We start from the raw sequence: 15336 nt of genomic DNA, 5'->3' as shown, positions 1-15336 counted from the left end.
AGTCGTATATTTCATTTTTGACACGGGACAGTCGTTTCCTTGGAAAGTCCAAGGGTTTGGACAGTACCCAGGCGGGACTGCAAAGATTTTTCATGTTTTAAATTATTTCGAAAGAGATTAGACATTTCGTTTATGGCAAAAGAATATTACGTTAAATGTCCGACACCACGGACAAATTCGATTGATAAATCATTTCTTTAATAATAATTGTGATGTTCGATTACTTTCTTATTGATAGACTTCAATTCTTGACAGATATTGATTTATAAATGTACCCCATTTTCTCATGTAGCTTAATACCTAAACAAGTAAACCGTTTTAGCTCCTTTTCTTTCTTACACAAAGTTCTAATATCAAAAACTAACAAGGCCCTTTAATTTTCATATAAGCATAACATAACTTCGAAAGTGGCCTACAACGTCAGAGTATCGGGAGAAGAGAAAAAGAAAGCAATTCACTCTTTTATGCACATTCAAGGCCGCATCAATCATATTACCACCGCACAGTAACACGCTCTTTCGATCAGATTAAATAGGTCTGTTAGTCTATACGACCAAAACTTTCCTCAAAGTTAAACATCATTATTAAATATACACGGAAAACGCTGGAAAATGACAAGACGTTTTGCCAAATTAAATTTAATCTCGAAAAAAAAACTGTTTAAACTATTAGAAGTACCCGAAGTTAATCAAATTCCATTGTTGAATTGTAATAACCAGACTTTAACGTAGTTTGATGAAATTAGCAAAAGTTCGTATTTAAAAATATAAAGTATATATACATAAACTACATTTATATTATTTCTCCAGAAAAATATTAAAAATGTATTTAATTTAAACAATCGATTAAAAAAATTCATTAAAACTAATTAACCACAACGTATGTTTATACCATAATTCTCTTAAACCTTCTGTTGACACTGAATAATGTTATTAAAAGGTTTCTATATAAAAAGCCGCGGGGAAAATAGTCTTGTAAATACACCCTGTTTCCTTTTTATCCCAGCAGGCTTTGCGTTCCCTTAGAGACATCCCCGCGAAGCTAGCTCAAGGCGTTTTTGGTGACAAAAAGAATGTTTTATATAGATGAAAGTAGTATATATAAAAAACTGCAGACAGAAAATGGGGGTATTCACAATATTGATCTTTCCGATTGGCCTTAAGAGTTTGCTTTTGCAAGTTTTTCTTGTCGAGAATCGAAACAAGGCGATTACACCCCTTAAGACAGGAAAGTCTTACATATATTTTTTTGCTCGTAGAATAAACTGTACCTTCATCCTCAGGTATTAAACGAAGACGTTTTCTCTTTCTCTCTCTTCATCTCGCTCTTCCAATCTCTCTTTTCTCATTTTTTTCCTTATAGGTCCCGTCTTGGCTGCCGTATGCAAATTGGGATCTACTTCTGCCGCTCGGAATTCGATTTGTCGCGCGTGGGCGAATTTAATCATACGTAACCTCATCACTACGCTCTTCTTTTGGGAATGAGACTTTCTTTATTGTTGACTTTTAATGATAGGCCTAGTAATGATTAGCAAAAGTACCTGACTTGAAGTCTGTATTTGAAATCGAAATCTTAATAATTAATGAAAATATTTAGATAATATCGACTGTAGGAAGAGTTTATAGACAGGGGCGCGGGGTCGCCTTCTTGGGTTATTTCTTTCGTGATAATATGCACCGCTAGAGGGAGTGAGAGGCGGCTAGCTTATACCGCTTGTAGTGAAATTGGGCTCCATCTGGCGTTGCTTCTTGGCACGAGGGAAATAACCAAGGAGGGTTTGGGTGTTGGTTATTAAGTAATTGATGGAAGGGCCAATTGAATTTATAGATTAAAAATTCTCTCTGATTTTGAGATTGAAATGGAATTGAATTAAATTAAACTCTGAGAAAATTAATATTAAAAATACATTTCAATCAGAAAAAAGGAGGTTTTTTTTAAAAAAAAAGCTATTTTAAAGAAGAAAAATTTTCCTTTCGGAATGGAAAAGGATGCAGAATTCTCTAATGTATTAGATTGGTTTCCGGGAAGAGGGCCCGTTTTTTTTTTTCAATTTTGTATCTTTGGGGAGATATACGGAGGTCATTAAAGGGGGTATTTTCCTCTTATTCTACGTCTATAAGGACTCTAGTATAGTAAGATTAAAAGCCAAGTAAGGCCATTGATTTACTTCTAATGAGGTATTACTTAGAGCCGGCTCTAGGGGAAAAGACATCAAGTCGCAAAGCTCTGGGGCGGCCCTTTCAAATAGGTGGGCGTAAAAACTGCTGTTTTCCAAACTTTGAAAAAAAAATTCCTGGTATTACAGCTTAATTGTTAAGAGAACAATTTTGTGTTATTTTTTATTTTCAAAGCCTCAACTTAACAATGAATTTGAAGGTTAAAGTTCGCAAGGATTGATTGCCCTCCCGTACTATGCATGATGGACAACTTTACGGTATGGTCTCGCGTCAACGGTATATGCTACTCGAGAAACTGCCCTTGCAAAGTCTTCTTGTTTTCACCGTTGACATATAAGACGGGTATAATATCGTCCGGCCCGCTTACTTGATCTCACATTCCTTTAGTCTCTTGATACCTAATACCAAAGTAACCTGAGATGAGACTCTTGTTTAAATCACCCGTCTATTATGGAACGTTGGCCAAAACGTCTTTCGAAACCCATAATGCGCCTTTAGCATCGTGTAAGAATGGATAGTTTGAAATTTTCAAGAAACGATGTCGTTTGACCCTATCCATGCTTCGTAATGCTAAGGACTTAGTGAGAGCTAGTTCGAGAACTACACGAGCTTTGACTACACTCGGTTTTGCAGTCCATCTTCCTATTTAGTCTTAAGCCTTTTGATAGCGCCTCACCAGGTGAACCTAACTCAAACTATAGTTTTTATTTTTTATTAGTTTGATTTGTAACTTTGTAATTGCTTTTCACTTTAGCGGTCTCTTTCTAAGGCTTAATCGATAAGTTCTAGCAAGAGTTTTAGTTCCGCTTAAAGAACTGTTAGGTTATTTTTGAGAATTATGAGGGTCTATAATGCTTCGCTATCTCTGGTGAAATTTCTAATATTATCCCTCTGTAGCGGGATAAAACGGAACCATTAAGAGCGACCGCTTGGTTGAACTTCACCTTTTAATCTCTCTTGCTCCTTCATCCTTCCGTTGGCTCTCTCTTAGACTAAAGGTTACCATGGTTACCGTTTCTCCGCTACTTTCTCTCTTTTATTTGAACAACGGCATCCCAACTATTTCCTATAGAATCTTATTTATTTAGGCTTATGCCACCAAGCGGGAGCAATATTTTAGTATATAACGTGTCGAGAGAAATTCATGGAGTTTAGATGGGGTAAATAACCCTGTAAATGCTTACCAAGGGTTAAGTTCTTGAAATTTAGTAGCTAAATTGTCTTATTTTACATATTTTTACTTGGGTAATAAAGCAATATATCATTCAAAAATGCATACTTAAATGTGGCACTTCAAAGTGAGAAAACATCTTAATATGGAAACCATTCAAATTGCGACAACCTTAAGGAGTTGAAAGCTAGAGTTAAGCTGTGAATTTTATTTTTATTTTTATTTTAAATAATCAAATATTGTGTGGTTTGGTTAAGGCTTAAGAGAAAACAGCATTGCATGCCGTAAACAAGACGCATGGACACTCGAGAATTAGACATTCATGAACAGCTTCACTTTTAGAGTCTCTTACTATAGAAAATAATCATATTATTATTGGCAACTCGAACCCGACTTTTGAAACAGGCCAATTTTGTCTTTAGTTATTAACATATTTTACCCATCCAAATTCCGCGCTCCGGCCGTTATTAGCCTGCAGGGGCTTCAAGATGGAAACTTCGCTAACGAACTGCTGTGGAGTAAAATTTATGTAAATATTTTTGGAATTTGCTTTGCAGTTTTTTATGTTTCCTTCCCCTGTTTGGCTTGATGCTTGTTAAGATCGTAATTAGAACGCGGAAATGGGAATGTCAGCCTTTTTTATGGTATAACTTAATTTGCGTTGGCGAGCTGATATTTGGGGTAAAGAAGGTCTAGTACCCTCAAGTCTTTTTGTAGTGTTTGAGTGGCTTTCTCTCTCTCTCTCTCTCTCTCGTTCACCGAGAGATGGTAAAAATAATCAATTGATAAACTTCCATGCTAATTTTTATAATTTCTAAGCTGCTCAAATAGTATATAGATAAGTAAAAAACACTAATGGAAATATTTTAAGTGCAGATTTTCTTTGTACTTTTAAGAACCCTTCTAAATTGGGATAGGCTTTTATAACTACATCAAAGCGCTCTCCTTAATACTATAAGTTTATAAGATACGTTCCATAAGAATGACGCTACCTATACTTCGTAATGCTAGAGACTTACAGCTCGAGCAAGTTCGAGAACGACGTGAGAATTGGTTACACTTCTTTACTTTTTCAGTCCATCTTTCTATTTAGTCTGTACAAAGCCTTTGACAGCGCCTCACCAGGCGTCGCTTTACGAGAATCTATGACCTACGTCACTTCATGACAAGCTCTCATTAACCAGTGACAAACTTACGGAATTATCTTATGAATTTATAGTAATACGCACATCCAGACATTAATTTTGGTCTAAATCTGAATATAAATATACATTATCAAAAGTCCATAAAATCCAGTTGCGTTTTAACATTAAAGTCTAAGACTGGCGACGTAATAAAGACGAAATTAATTATCCCTGCAATTAAAACACTATTAAATTTTAGAATCTTTTTTTAAATTGCTCTTCAGAAAGGTCGCCACTCACTCTGAGACACTCTCCCATCTAATGAGATCCAATTAGGGATGGAAATATGATCTATTAATAACCATGCGTTGTTTTAAAGAGCGTATAATTAAAATTTTGAATAGCTTTTATACTTTTTGACCGTATCATATATCGTTTTAAAAACAAAGTGTATATACCGGGGCTTTTGTTTGAGGGGGGTTGAAGTAACCTATAGCTCTAGAACGACCCAAGCTTCTTTTGAGGAACTTCTACTCTCTCCCCTATAACTCTTCTAGGATGAAATTAATCCCCTTAATAAAGAGCTTATTTTCGTAGAAGACCAGCGATATTTTTTCCGTGGTGAAATGAAAGAGCTTAGAGCAAAAATTTATTTCACTGGAGCGAAAGTTGAATAACCGTTCCATAAGTTTCATAAGATATCTTCCATAAAAACCTAAAACTAGTGTTAATGATAACAAACTGTGCATAAGGAACAAACATACAATAAACATTCTCTCAAATATAGAGAAGATGCAATTTCAGTAAAGTGTACTACAAAGAAAAAGGTATAAAGTCCATTAATATTCTAAATTCGCTAGTAACTAAAAACGAATATGGACGTTTGATTAATGATTCTTTTGTATTGTCATTACTTTTATTTTCCAATGACATTTTCCCCATCTCTTCCTAAAACGCTATAATTTAAAAGTATCTAATTGTTTGGGCAAAGAATTTCCTTCTCGCAGTTTTAGTTAACCAAATTTTTTATCGGACCTCATTTTATTAACGACTACGAAGATTAAAATCGAAATTCCCTAGTCCAATATTTTCAAAACTTTCGTGACAAAATATAACTCTTTTGTTTGCCTTTAAAATTTCGTTTATTCCGAAGTGGCTTAATTTATAAAGTGTCGTCGTGATGAGCAAACAAAGCTTAAAATGTCATATTCAGAACTAAATGACAATAAAGTTCGTCTCAGTTATAGTGCAATGTATAAAATGGTGCTTGAAATCTATCGTATAATGCTTCAATTCTCCGATGAAACGATTTTTTTTTTTATTTTTTTGATGCATAATACATAATCAATAAAATTGATAATATAATCGTTCGGTGAACTAAAGTTTTGGACAATGATTCAGTGCTGCGAATCACTGCCCAGGCAAATCTAATAGACCAAAATATCCTCTTTAAACTTTTCTTTCCCTAATTGCAAAGCATTCCCCCGAAAAATTAAGCAGAAATCCCAAAGCTCTCAACGAAGTTACAATGTGTTTTAGTTAAAAATTTGAGACCTAAACAAATTCATCTGAAAATATTTAAATGCTTCGAGGTAAACAAAGCATACAAATCGAATTTTAAGATTTACTTAAAATTTTATTTATCTTGAAGTAGACTGCAAACTTTCCTGTTTATGTTCATAGTCAATTTTAACTTCCCACCTTTCGACCCGAACATCTTAGGGGACACGTACTTTCTTGGGAATTTTGATTCTATTTAATTCTATTTGAGCGGTGTTGCCAAAAGATAGTAAGTCTTAATTAAGGCGCCCTAGATGATTACGATTCCGATATATTCAATTTGAGAGAGCTTAAGGAGATACAAGAGCTCTTGGCGCTAATTCGCCCACGCTTATAACTCGAGGGAAAGGGGATCAATCCATCATCGAATCGTTGGCTTTAAATGCATCGAGCGCGCTCCAGTTCCGGGATTTTAATTATTAACAATATTTCCTCCTTGAGATGCAGTTTGGGAATATTTGTCCTAACAATAACATCATTTGTATTAATTTTTAAGGGTATATTTAAACAAACGATATAAAATTCTGTTAACTACACTTCAATTTTCCTATTATCTTCGTTGATATTCGCTCGAATCCGCGGACTAAATCTTTCTAATTAATACTATGATAAACTTTGCAAAGAATCACTTCATTTTAAAATGTAAACATGAAAAAAAAGTAGTCATTGGAGGAATATTGAGAACCAAATCCTTCAATAAATGTAGTGAAATTAAGTGTAACTTGGGCATGTTTACAATTTCAGCTTATCGATTTTCTTCGATTAATCAAAGCTCTCGTATGTGTTTTAATTTCTTGAGCCCTGAAATTCACTCTGAAATAGTGCTTCGAAGTCACTGTGTCACTACCACGATAATACAACTCGGGCAATTTGCCAAACTTCCTTTATGTTCGCGAAGTATCCCATTAAAAGACACTTTCAATAAACTCTGGCAAAGGATCGCTCTCATCCATCTAATTCACATAATCATTCCTCGAAAAGGCACTCGACTGCCCGCCGCCGCCCACCCTCGATTCACCCACTCCACCAATGTTAAACTAGTAAATAAAATATAAACACGACGCGAGAGACCCCTTTTCGCCGATGTCAGTTTACAAAAGGAGATTAAATCCAGAATAGTTGCTGCTAAAAGCGTGTGCCCTATACTATCAACGTAGCCAAGTGTTTAGAAAACTCGCTACCGAGTTGACGATGAATTTAAGCAATTTTTCCGAGACGATTGAATTGCTACATTGCTGACATATGGCAAGCAAATATAGGTTCATTGGCTTAGTACGAGTTTGACCTCATGATCTCTCTTTAGAACAAGTTTTTGAGCAAACGCGTGTTTACATGGTACATTGGCTAAAAGCTCATGAGGTCCAGTTAGGTTTCGAACTCCCAAAGGTCTTATCATTCCCCACATTGAACTGGGATTCCAGCTATCATCATTAGTTCCGATATCTCTCAATGGTGGTGCTATAGTTCCCTATATGATCCTCCACCATAAAGAGTGTAAGGAAATGGAGTAGACACAAAGCATTTTAGAAATTCCTCGAATAATTTAGTTTTATATTTATTTGTTGAAATTTCCTTTTCAATATGTAGGTTCTCCATATTTCAATCAAAAACAGGGGATAGGACGCATACCGGAAGGCGACACTCAATGTCCTTTATTGGCAACTGTTGAGCGAGAACTCTCCAAAGCCCATCCCTCTAACGGATGCGGTGTTCTCATAGCTGATTTACACTTGGTAAGTAAATGCCTCGGACGAATATTCTTGGATGGCTAAATTCATTCATGCATTCGCAATGACATAGTGTAAAGGATTCGGCCTAGGTGTAGCTTTATGTCTATAGTGTAGGTTATTAAGACTATTAGTTTTGCCGCCATTCCTAATTTGCCTTCTCATTCATATTCCTGCCTAGTAAATAGTGGCTTTATCAGTATATGAAGTTCTAAAATTTTAAATACCTCGAATTCTACTCTGTCCGCCTAGCTACTAGAATCTCATTTTATTATATTACTTGAAATGGAATTACTTAATATTATCTATTGAATTTTGTTTGTGATAATTTAGAAATTGTTTAACTTACAACGCAATATCTAATCCTTAACCGAGCTAGATTATTTTGTTTATAACAAATATATGAATACACCAACTACATATATGTGACGTAATACGAATCTATACTTGATTCCGCTTATTCACGCGAAGTAGACGCTATTTAGACAACTACCATTTTTGGCCCTACGTAGCTAGAATGTTAATAACGTCCTCGCATTTCTTCTTTTTTTTTTAGGAGAGAATATTTTACGATATATTTTATGTCTGTCGTCGTAGAGACTCGTTTCCTTGCCAATTTATTTCTTATTTTTCAAAATGTGTACAGATTTATAATCTTTGTACTTTAAACCCTTTGCTTAAACGAACTGTGGTTAATGTTTGATTTGGTTTAGTTTCAAAAACTTGGGTATCTTGGACTATATCCTCGTCGTAACTTTTCTTTCTTTTTTTAAACTTCTCCATAGGCCTAGTGTGTTTTTTTTTCTTTTCAATAGTTGTAAACTCACGTAAACCCGTCTATTTTTGTCCCAGAACTTACGTAAACTCAGTAAATCTGTAACTAACTCATAAATCTAGAATTTATACGTATTTTTAACCCTAAAGGCGCTGAGCTTTTAGAAAATGCGATGAATTTATTACCTAATTAAACAAGTGTCATGGTCAATTAAAACCGTGGTTTTAAATTGGATTTACTTTCCGTAAATTAGTCGTAATATCTTAGCAAATTTCCGCAATTATAAATGAGTCTGGGCCTTGGTTAATTGCTGAAATAATTAACAAAACCACTCCACTGTGCAATACAGTTTTCTAATGTACTGTAGATTGTTGGTTATAGCTTAAAGAATAACGTTTGTGATGTACTTTGCCCCTAAACACCGGCGTGTTGCGAGAGAAACATTTCTACAGGCGCTATAAAGATATACCACATCTAATAAACCCCGAAAGTCGGCTTTTCTTTTGGAATTCTGTGAAGATTGGTCAATAAATACTCCAGCTCTATACACTAAATTGTAAAGAAAACTGCGAAGAATTTTGCGTTGATTAGAAAAGTTTATTGACCCGCTCTCTCGAAGTTTAAACTTGGAAACTTTACTACAAACTTCTGTACCGGAAACAATTTAGGTTCTCTGTACACACTCTTCTAAGGTCCGTTAAAGAATAGTTTTAAACGTAAATATTATCTCAGTTTAAAATCTGCATGCCTCTTAAAGGTTTCAACGCCTTTCTTCCTTTCTTACAGAGTTTTAAGTACTTGTTAAACGCGTTCGTGTTATGTGTTTTGTCAAAAACGTTATATGTACTTCGGAATATGTTGAGAAGGCTCAGGAGGCTGAAGAGCGCGTGCAGTGGGATGGAGAGAAGATGAAAGAGCCATTCTCCCACGAGGGATTTACGCTCTAAACACTCTCCCCCGTCTTGTATACAAGTAAGTGCGATCTAGATAGCTAAAAATAAACTTTTACAAAAGCAACTGGTCGCCAAATGATATTTAAAAGCTAATCCCCGCTTAGGAAAACACTCATTTCGACGTGTATTACTTCCCGTTATGATTGTATGTAACGTTGTGTACCTCTGATAAAGTTTCTTCTTAGAAATCGTTGCACCCAACATACTGAAATTGAATTCAATTTATAATATTGAAACATTTCATCAGCATTGGTGTTGATTAGACAATTCTTTGTTCAGGATTTGATTTTGTATTACTAAACTGAATTGGCCATATGTCTAATCAGCGCCACTAGTGGATGGTCTGAAAACTACTCCCATAGAGTCTAGGTATATTTAAGCGGGTTTGCAGAATTTCCGCCAGGTGGCTCGAACGCCGCGCCATCTGACGGAAATTCTGCAAACCCGCTTAAATATACCTAGACTCTATGGGAGTAGTTTTCAGACCATCCGCTAGTGGCGCTGATTAGACATATGGCCAATTGTCATATTACCAATCTTATCGAACTATAGATTATTATACACTTTAAGGGATTAAGCCGATAATGTCTGATTTAATTTTAGACTATCGCAATTATACTACAGGATCCTTTTCAGATTAAAAATAGGTTTTTATAAGCTTGCAAGGTATCTCTAGGGCTCCAGTTATGTTTTCCTGGTTTTAATGCATGCTATAGCCTCTTCAGGATAGAGAAGAGAGTTTTAACCTTTGTAATTAAAGGCAAGGTATAGAATAGAAGCGTTACTACGTATATAGCAAACTAAAATGAATGAAATGGAGATTAATTTTTTCACTTATAAGGTTTTGTAAAAGATTATTTTATAAGTATCTTTACGATTACAAAATAACATTTCAACTTAAGTGAAATATGTTGGAAACCATAGTGATTAGGAAAAAGAAATAACGCAATCTCCAAGCTAGAAGAAAAAGGGAGTTGGAGGGGAAGCGAAAACTTTACGTTCATTATCAATGAAGTTTTCGATAACATCTACCTATACTATAGTTTGTCCTCTACTAAATAGGCTGTCGAATAATATCGTTATAGCCATGTATCGTGTTAATAAATTTACTCGCGGCTAACATTGTATCGAGAGGTCTGACACTCCCTGACACCATAAGTTCATAAGATACGTTCCATAAGTTTGTCACTGGTTACAAATTAGAGCTTGTCATGAAGTGACGTAGGTCATAGATTCAGGGTAAAGCGACGCCTGGTGAGGCACTGTCAAAGGCTTAGAACAGACTAATTAGGAAGATGGACTGCAAAATTACCGAGTGTAGTCAATTCTCGCGTCGTTCTCGAACTATATTCCATTTAGAAAACATAATAATCTCCGTCATTTAGTATCCAACCTCTCGCGAAATCTCGTTTATAGATTAAGGTAAATTGAGTTTTAATACGTTTTGAGAGAGAAAAAAAATAAATTAAAATCACTTAACACCGTTTTACGCTTACTCCGTTACGTAAAAACCGAAATTCCTCAACCCTAATTTGTTGCACGGGGGGAAAGAAGGATGCCGATGGAGACTATAATAATGAAAAACTTGTTTCCGAGTGTTAATTACACCGTACTAGCTTTACTAAAGTAGTATAGTAACGAGAATTACAAGTAGGGTAGTTCATCTCCCGTGTTTTATACTTGGCATGACCCAGTACTTTAAATCCCTCCAGGCAATATACGCGACATATTACTATACTCTAAAGAGAAGGTAAGATATCATACTTTATGAAATTCCAAAGCATAGTTAATTGAATATATTTTGAAGTATATATTTGGTATTATCATAAGTTTATAAGATATGTTCTGTAAGTATGACACCACCTATACTACGTAATGGCAGAGACTTACTGAGAGCTAGTTCCAGAATGACAAGTGACAATTGACTACACTCGGTTTTGCAGTACATCTTCCTATTTAGTCTGTACTTAGTCTTTTACAGCGTCTCAACAGGAGCCGCTTTACGAGTATCTATGACGTTTCACTTAGGCCATTTCATGACAATCTCTCACTAACCAGTGACAAACTTATGGATGAACATATCTTATGAACTTTCGGTATTATTTAGATATATATTTGGACTACTATAAGGGTTTTAGACGTATCTCTTGTAATCTTAGTCTTCACCCTTTTGCTCACGCTCACTGTATTTATCTACGTATTGTTTTGAGAGTTGTGACATTTTTGTCAATATTTCTGATTTTAGTTCCTGCTTCATTTTCCCTTTAAAATTCACTATGATATGTTGACTTTTCCCAAGCAGCGTTTCAACGCTGAAGGGCTTTTTATATTTGGATATTTCCACGCGCTATTGGTTAATAAGGTTTATCTGATAAGAAAAGAATCAATCATTTTGGGAGGAATGTTTATTCAATTTTTATGAACGAATTATTGAATAAAATGGAAATTTTTAGGGTTTTTTAAAGATATATTCTTTTTTTTTTTTTGCCCCAAAATTTTTTTTTCCAAACGGTCTCTGGCAAGCTATTTTATTCCGAGTGGTACGTGAGTGGCATGAAATGAGATATCTACTTTTGCCATACTTTTCTTGATGTTTTATTAAGCAATGTATTGATCGAAATTTTATATATCGGATTATTCAAAGAAGGTTGGAATGCTAACGGGAAAACGAATAGTGCCAATTGTATCAGAAGTATATCAGTAAGAAGTTGTAGTATAATTTGGATCTTATTTCGTCCTTGAACATCGTCGCAAGGTGTACAAAGATTACGAGTAAAATATATTTGTAGATATTCGCGATAAATTTGTTGAGAAATTCGTAAAATTTAAAAACCTCGAAATATTTTCAATTAAATAAAATCTCAACTGATTTTTTCCCAAAACACGCGTTGGTCTGCCGGTGAGAAGTTTCTTTACCAAATGACCTTCCGATGCGTTATATTAACTTATAGAAGAAATATATATATATATGTAAATGAGCTTACTTTCTCTATCATGGCATTCCAGGAAGGATCCGAAGGATTGATGGAGTTAGAATCGCTTCTTGGAAGGGGATTGGTAAAAAGGGTTGTTGGTTTCTTGACCGACGGGTCCGTCGCGTCCGGAATCGAGCCCGGAGTGGCTCTGAACTGTCCGGGTATTCCGTCGCTGTGGTTTCCGACTGTCCCGGTCTCGTTTCCACCTAAGTAATTGCTGGACGATGGCTCACTACCGGAGTGGCTACTCGGCGTACAACCCATGCCTACAAAACTTGTATCGTTTCTCTTTCGAATCACGCCAGAGCCTCCCCTGGACGGAACCCCTTTGTAATTGTCTCGCACTATTGTACCGTCCGCGTCTATTTGTCCTCGATTTGTCCAGCGTCCTCAAAGTGTCCGTGGAAGGCGTTCATGCTACTAACGCTGTTTCGGAACATTCGCGCAGTTCGCCCGGGAATAGTTTGGATTGTAAGTAGAAAATGAAAGACGAAAGACTGTGTCGCGCTGTGGAGAGTGTCGTCTGAAACTACACGATATCAAATGTTCCGAGAGATAATGAATTCGACTTTCGTATCTCTCAGTCGACATTTATTTATCTTGGTTCAATTTCAACAGGTACCTCGGGGTAATTTTTTAAAGATAATATTTCTTCTCCTTCATCGTGTGTCTTCTCTGATAATGTTTTACGTTCCTTTAGTATAACGCGCGATTACAATAATAACGCACCGAAAAGCTTTTAACAACTACAACAAGTTCCCAAGGCGATTCATTTTTTCTTCTCCTTCTTTCGCTTCCTTCCTCTCTTTGCAGAGTTCCTTTTGGATGATAAGCGTTTACTTAAAGACTCTTACTTACCCGAATTGGAACTTATCCAGAATATTATTATTTCAAGATTATTTTGTAGTTAAGCATTTTAAAATAATAGATTTTTCCAAAGTGTTTCTCCGAAACGCGGAGCAAATTTTAAATCTGTCTTTCAAATAGACTTTTGCCATCATTTTAGGATAAATTTATTTACGTGGAAAGGTGGGGAGAAGTGGTTTTGGGGATGAAAACTCGTAAGCATCCGGAAGAGACAAGGATGGCCGGAAAGACTACTGTTACTGGCATATATAAAGGAAGAATAAAAAACATTCCCTCTCTCTCTGCTCAGTGTATCTTGTCTATCTTTGCGATATGGCGCCGTGCGCGGCCGCCCGACTCATTCGCTCCTTGTCGAGCGAAGGAATATTTTGCCCGCAATCGGGTTGACAAGGCAGAAACGACGTTTTCTCCAACACCCTTTTCTGCTTTCCCACCCGACCGGAAGATAGTAAGCTCGTAGAGTCTCTCGCGCCACCTGCGAGAGACTCGAATGGAATGGGAGGGAAGCTTTACTTTCCCAAGTTTGCGAGTCCCTGGACCGGCCGCCGTGGTCGAGCCCGTTTAGCCTCGTTATCCTGACGCCTCGAGTTTTGGCTTCTATTAGTTAGAGTAGGAAGTTTATCAATTGAAGTAACATATTTTCGACGATATCATTACGACGTAGTACAGCCACTATGAACAGTAAACGCGGCGAGTTGAGTTGTTGCGTATCTCGGCCGACTTTGGCTCCGAACTCGAGCAAGTTCTCTATCCTCTTTCTAAACCGTGACCACCCATTCTCCGGTCTCGCTTCTATCATTATTAGCTTCTGTTTTTCGCGTTAGCGACTTCCCCGCTCGCTCTTCTTAGTATTATGCGCGAAAAAAGGTATGAGCACGTATGTGGGGTCGAGTGAGAGGTTGAGTTCTTTTATTCTAAATTCTACTTGAGGAGAGCTTCGTGAATACCTCAAGAGTATTGCTTATTCCAAGCTGATTTTTTTCGGTTTCAGCAAGGGCACATCTACGTTACCTTTATCCAACAGTTTTTTACTGCGGGTGAAATTGTTTAACTCGCCTATGAAGTGTTCCTAGTCTCGAATATCGACATTAATTAATCGGAGAAAAACGTTCATTGATGTCAAAGCGTGAATAGACTTCAATTAAATATACTTCTGGTTGGTAGGGTGTATGACCAAAAGATTATTAAGGCAAGAATTAGGGGCGCTGCTTTGTATCGCTACACGTAGAATCTTCCCCCCCCCATGCATTGGTTAATTTGAATAAGCAATAGGTTAAGGCATTTCCTCCGCTTCCTTAACTCTAGTCTAGACCTCGTTTGTTAATTTAACCAAATGACGCGTGCGGTTTTGCTCAAAATGATTGAAAGAATGATGCGGCCTCACGTTGACCTTGAGGTGGGCTTCTCTGAAAAGAGTTACTGAATTACATGTTTCATCCGTCTTTGTTCACACTGAAAGAGGAGGTCAACTTCTGTCACCGTCGCGCCCCTTTAAAGTTGACTTCCCCTTCATTTATAACTAGTCGGTTCTTCTCTCTCTGTCTCTTTCTCTCTCCGATCTCCTTCACCACACCATCCATCGACATAATTTTGATTTTACTCTCTCCGCATCCTTTTGAAAAATGGAGAAACTCTCACGAAGGTGTTTTGATTACTAATTCTAAAAATTACTTTTCAGTTGCATTTTTTTTTTGTATCTATGCATCGAAAACTCTCATCGCGTAATTTTCACCATTTTTTGACGTGCGGTTTTTTATAATAATTAAATAAATATATTTAATTATAATATAACCTATATTTTCATCCCTGTTTTAGGTGGATCTTTTTATCTTAATAATTGTACAAATATATTGTCATACTACTATAATAAAGAGAGTTGATTAACCCATATTTTACAATTATTTCACATTTAAAACATATTATACACATCAAAAATAATTTATTTATTATACTTGACGAGAAATATTCATATTAGAACAATTTATGACCTCATTGCATTTAAAATAA

At 36.1% G+C, this 15336-nt stretch overlaps 1 protein-coding gene and 1 long non-coding RNA gene across 2 annotated transcripts in view; one reads left to right on the top strand and one right to left on the bottom strand.

Moving 5' to 3' along the window:
- LOC149610102 (high affinity cAMP-specific and IBMX-insensitive 3',5'-cyclic phosphodiesterase 8B-like) overlaps positions 1-12726 on the bottom strand; it is a 39501-nt gene extending 26775 nt beyond the window's left edge. Inside the window, exon 1 of the mRNA XM_089860034.1 lies at positions 12472-12726. Within this exon, the coding sequence (XP_089716160.1) occupies positions 12472-12726 (255 nt within the window). The remainder of the gene's footprint in view (positions 1-12471) is intronic.
- LOC149610103 (uncharacterized) lies at positions 9002-12623 on the top strand. Its single transcript, XR_016376912.1, has 3 exons — positions 9002-9250; positions 9321-9506; positions 12494-12623. It is a non-coding gene; the product is annotated as an uncharacterized LOC149610103 (long non-coding RNA).
- Positions 12727-15336: the final 2610 nt, after the last annotated feature.

This window comes from Phalangium opilio, unplaced genomic scaffold (assembly GCF_054372755.1).
Source record: "Phalangium opilio isolate 3A_F unplaced genomic scaffold, DU_Popi_V2 ptg000344l_1, whole genome shotgun sequence".
In the NCBI taxonomy this organism is placed as follows: domain Eukaryota; kingdom Metazoa; phylum Arthropoda; class Arachnida; order Opiliones; family Phalangiidae; genus Phalangium; species Phalangium opilio.
Note: the sequence above shows the minus strand (reverse complement) of the source record. Positions and strands in the feature narration are given on the sequence as shown.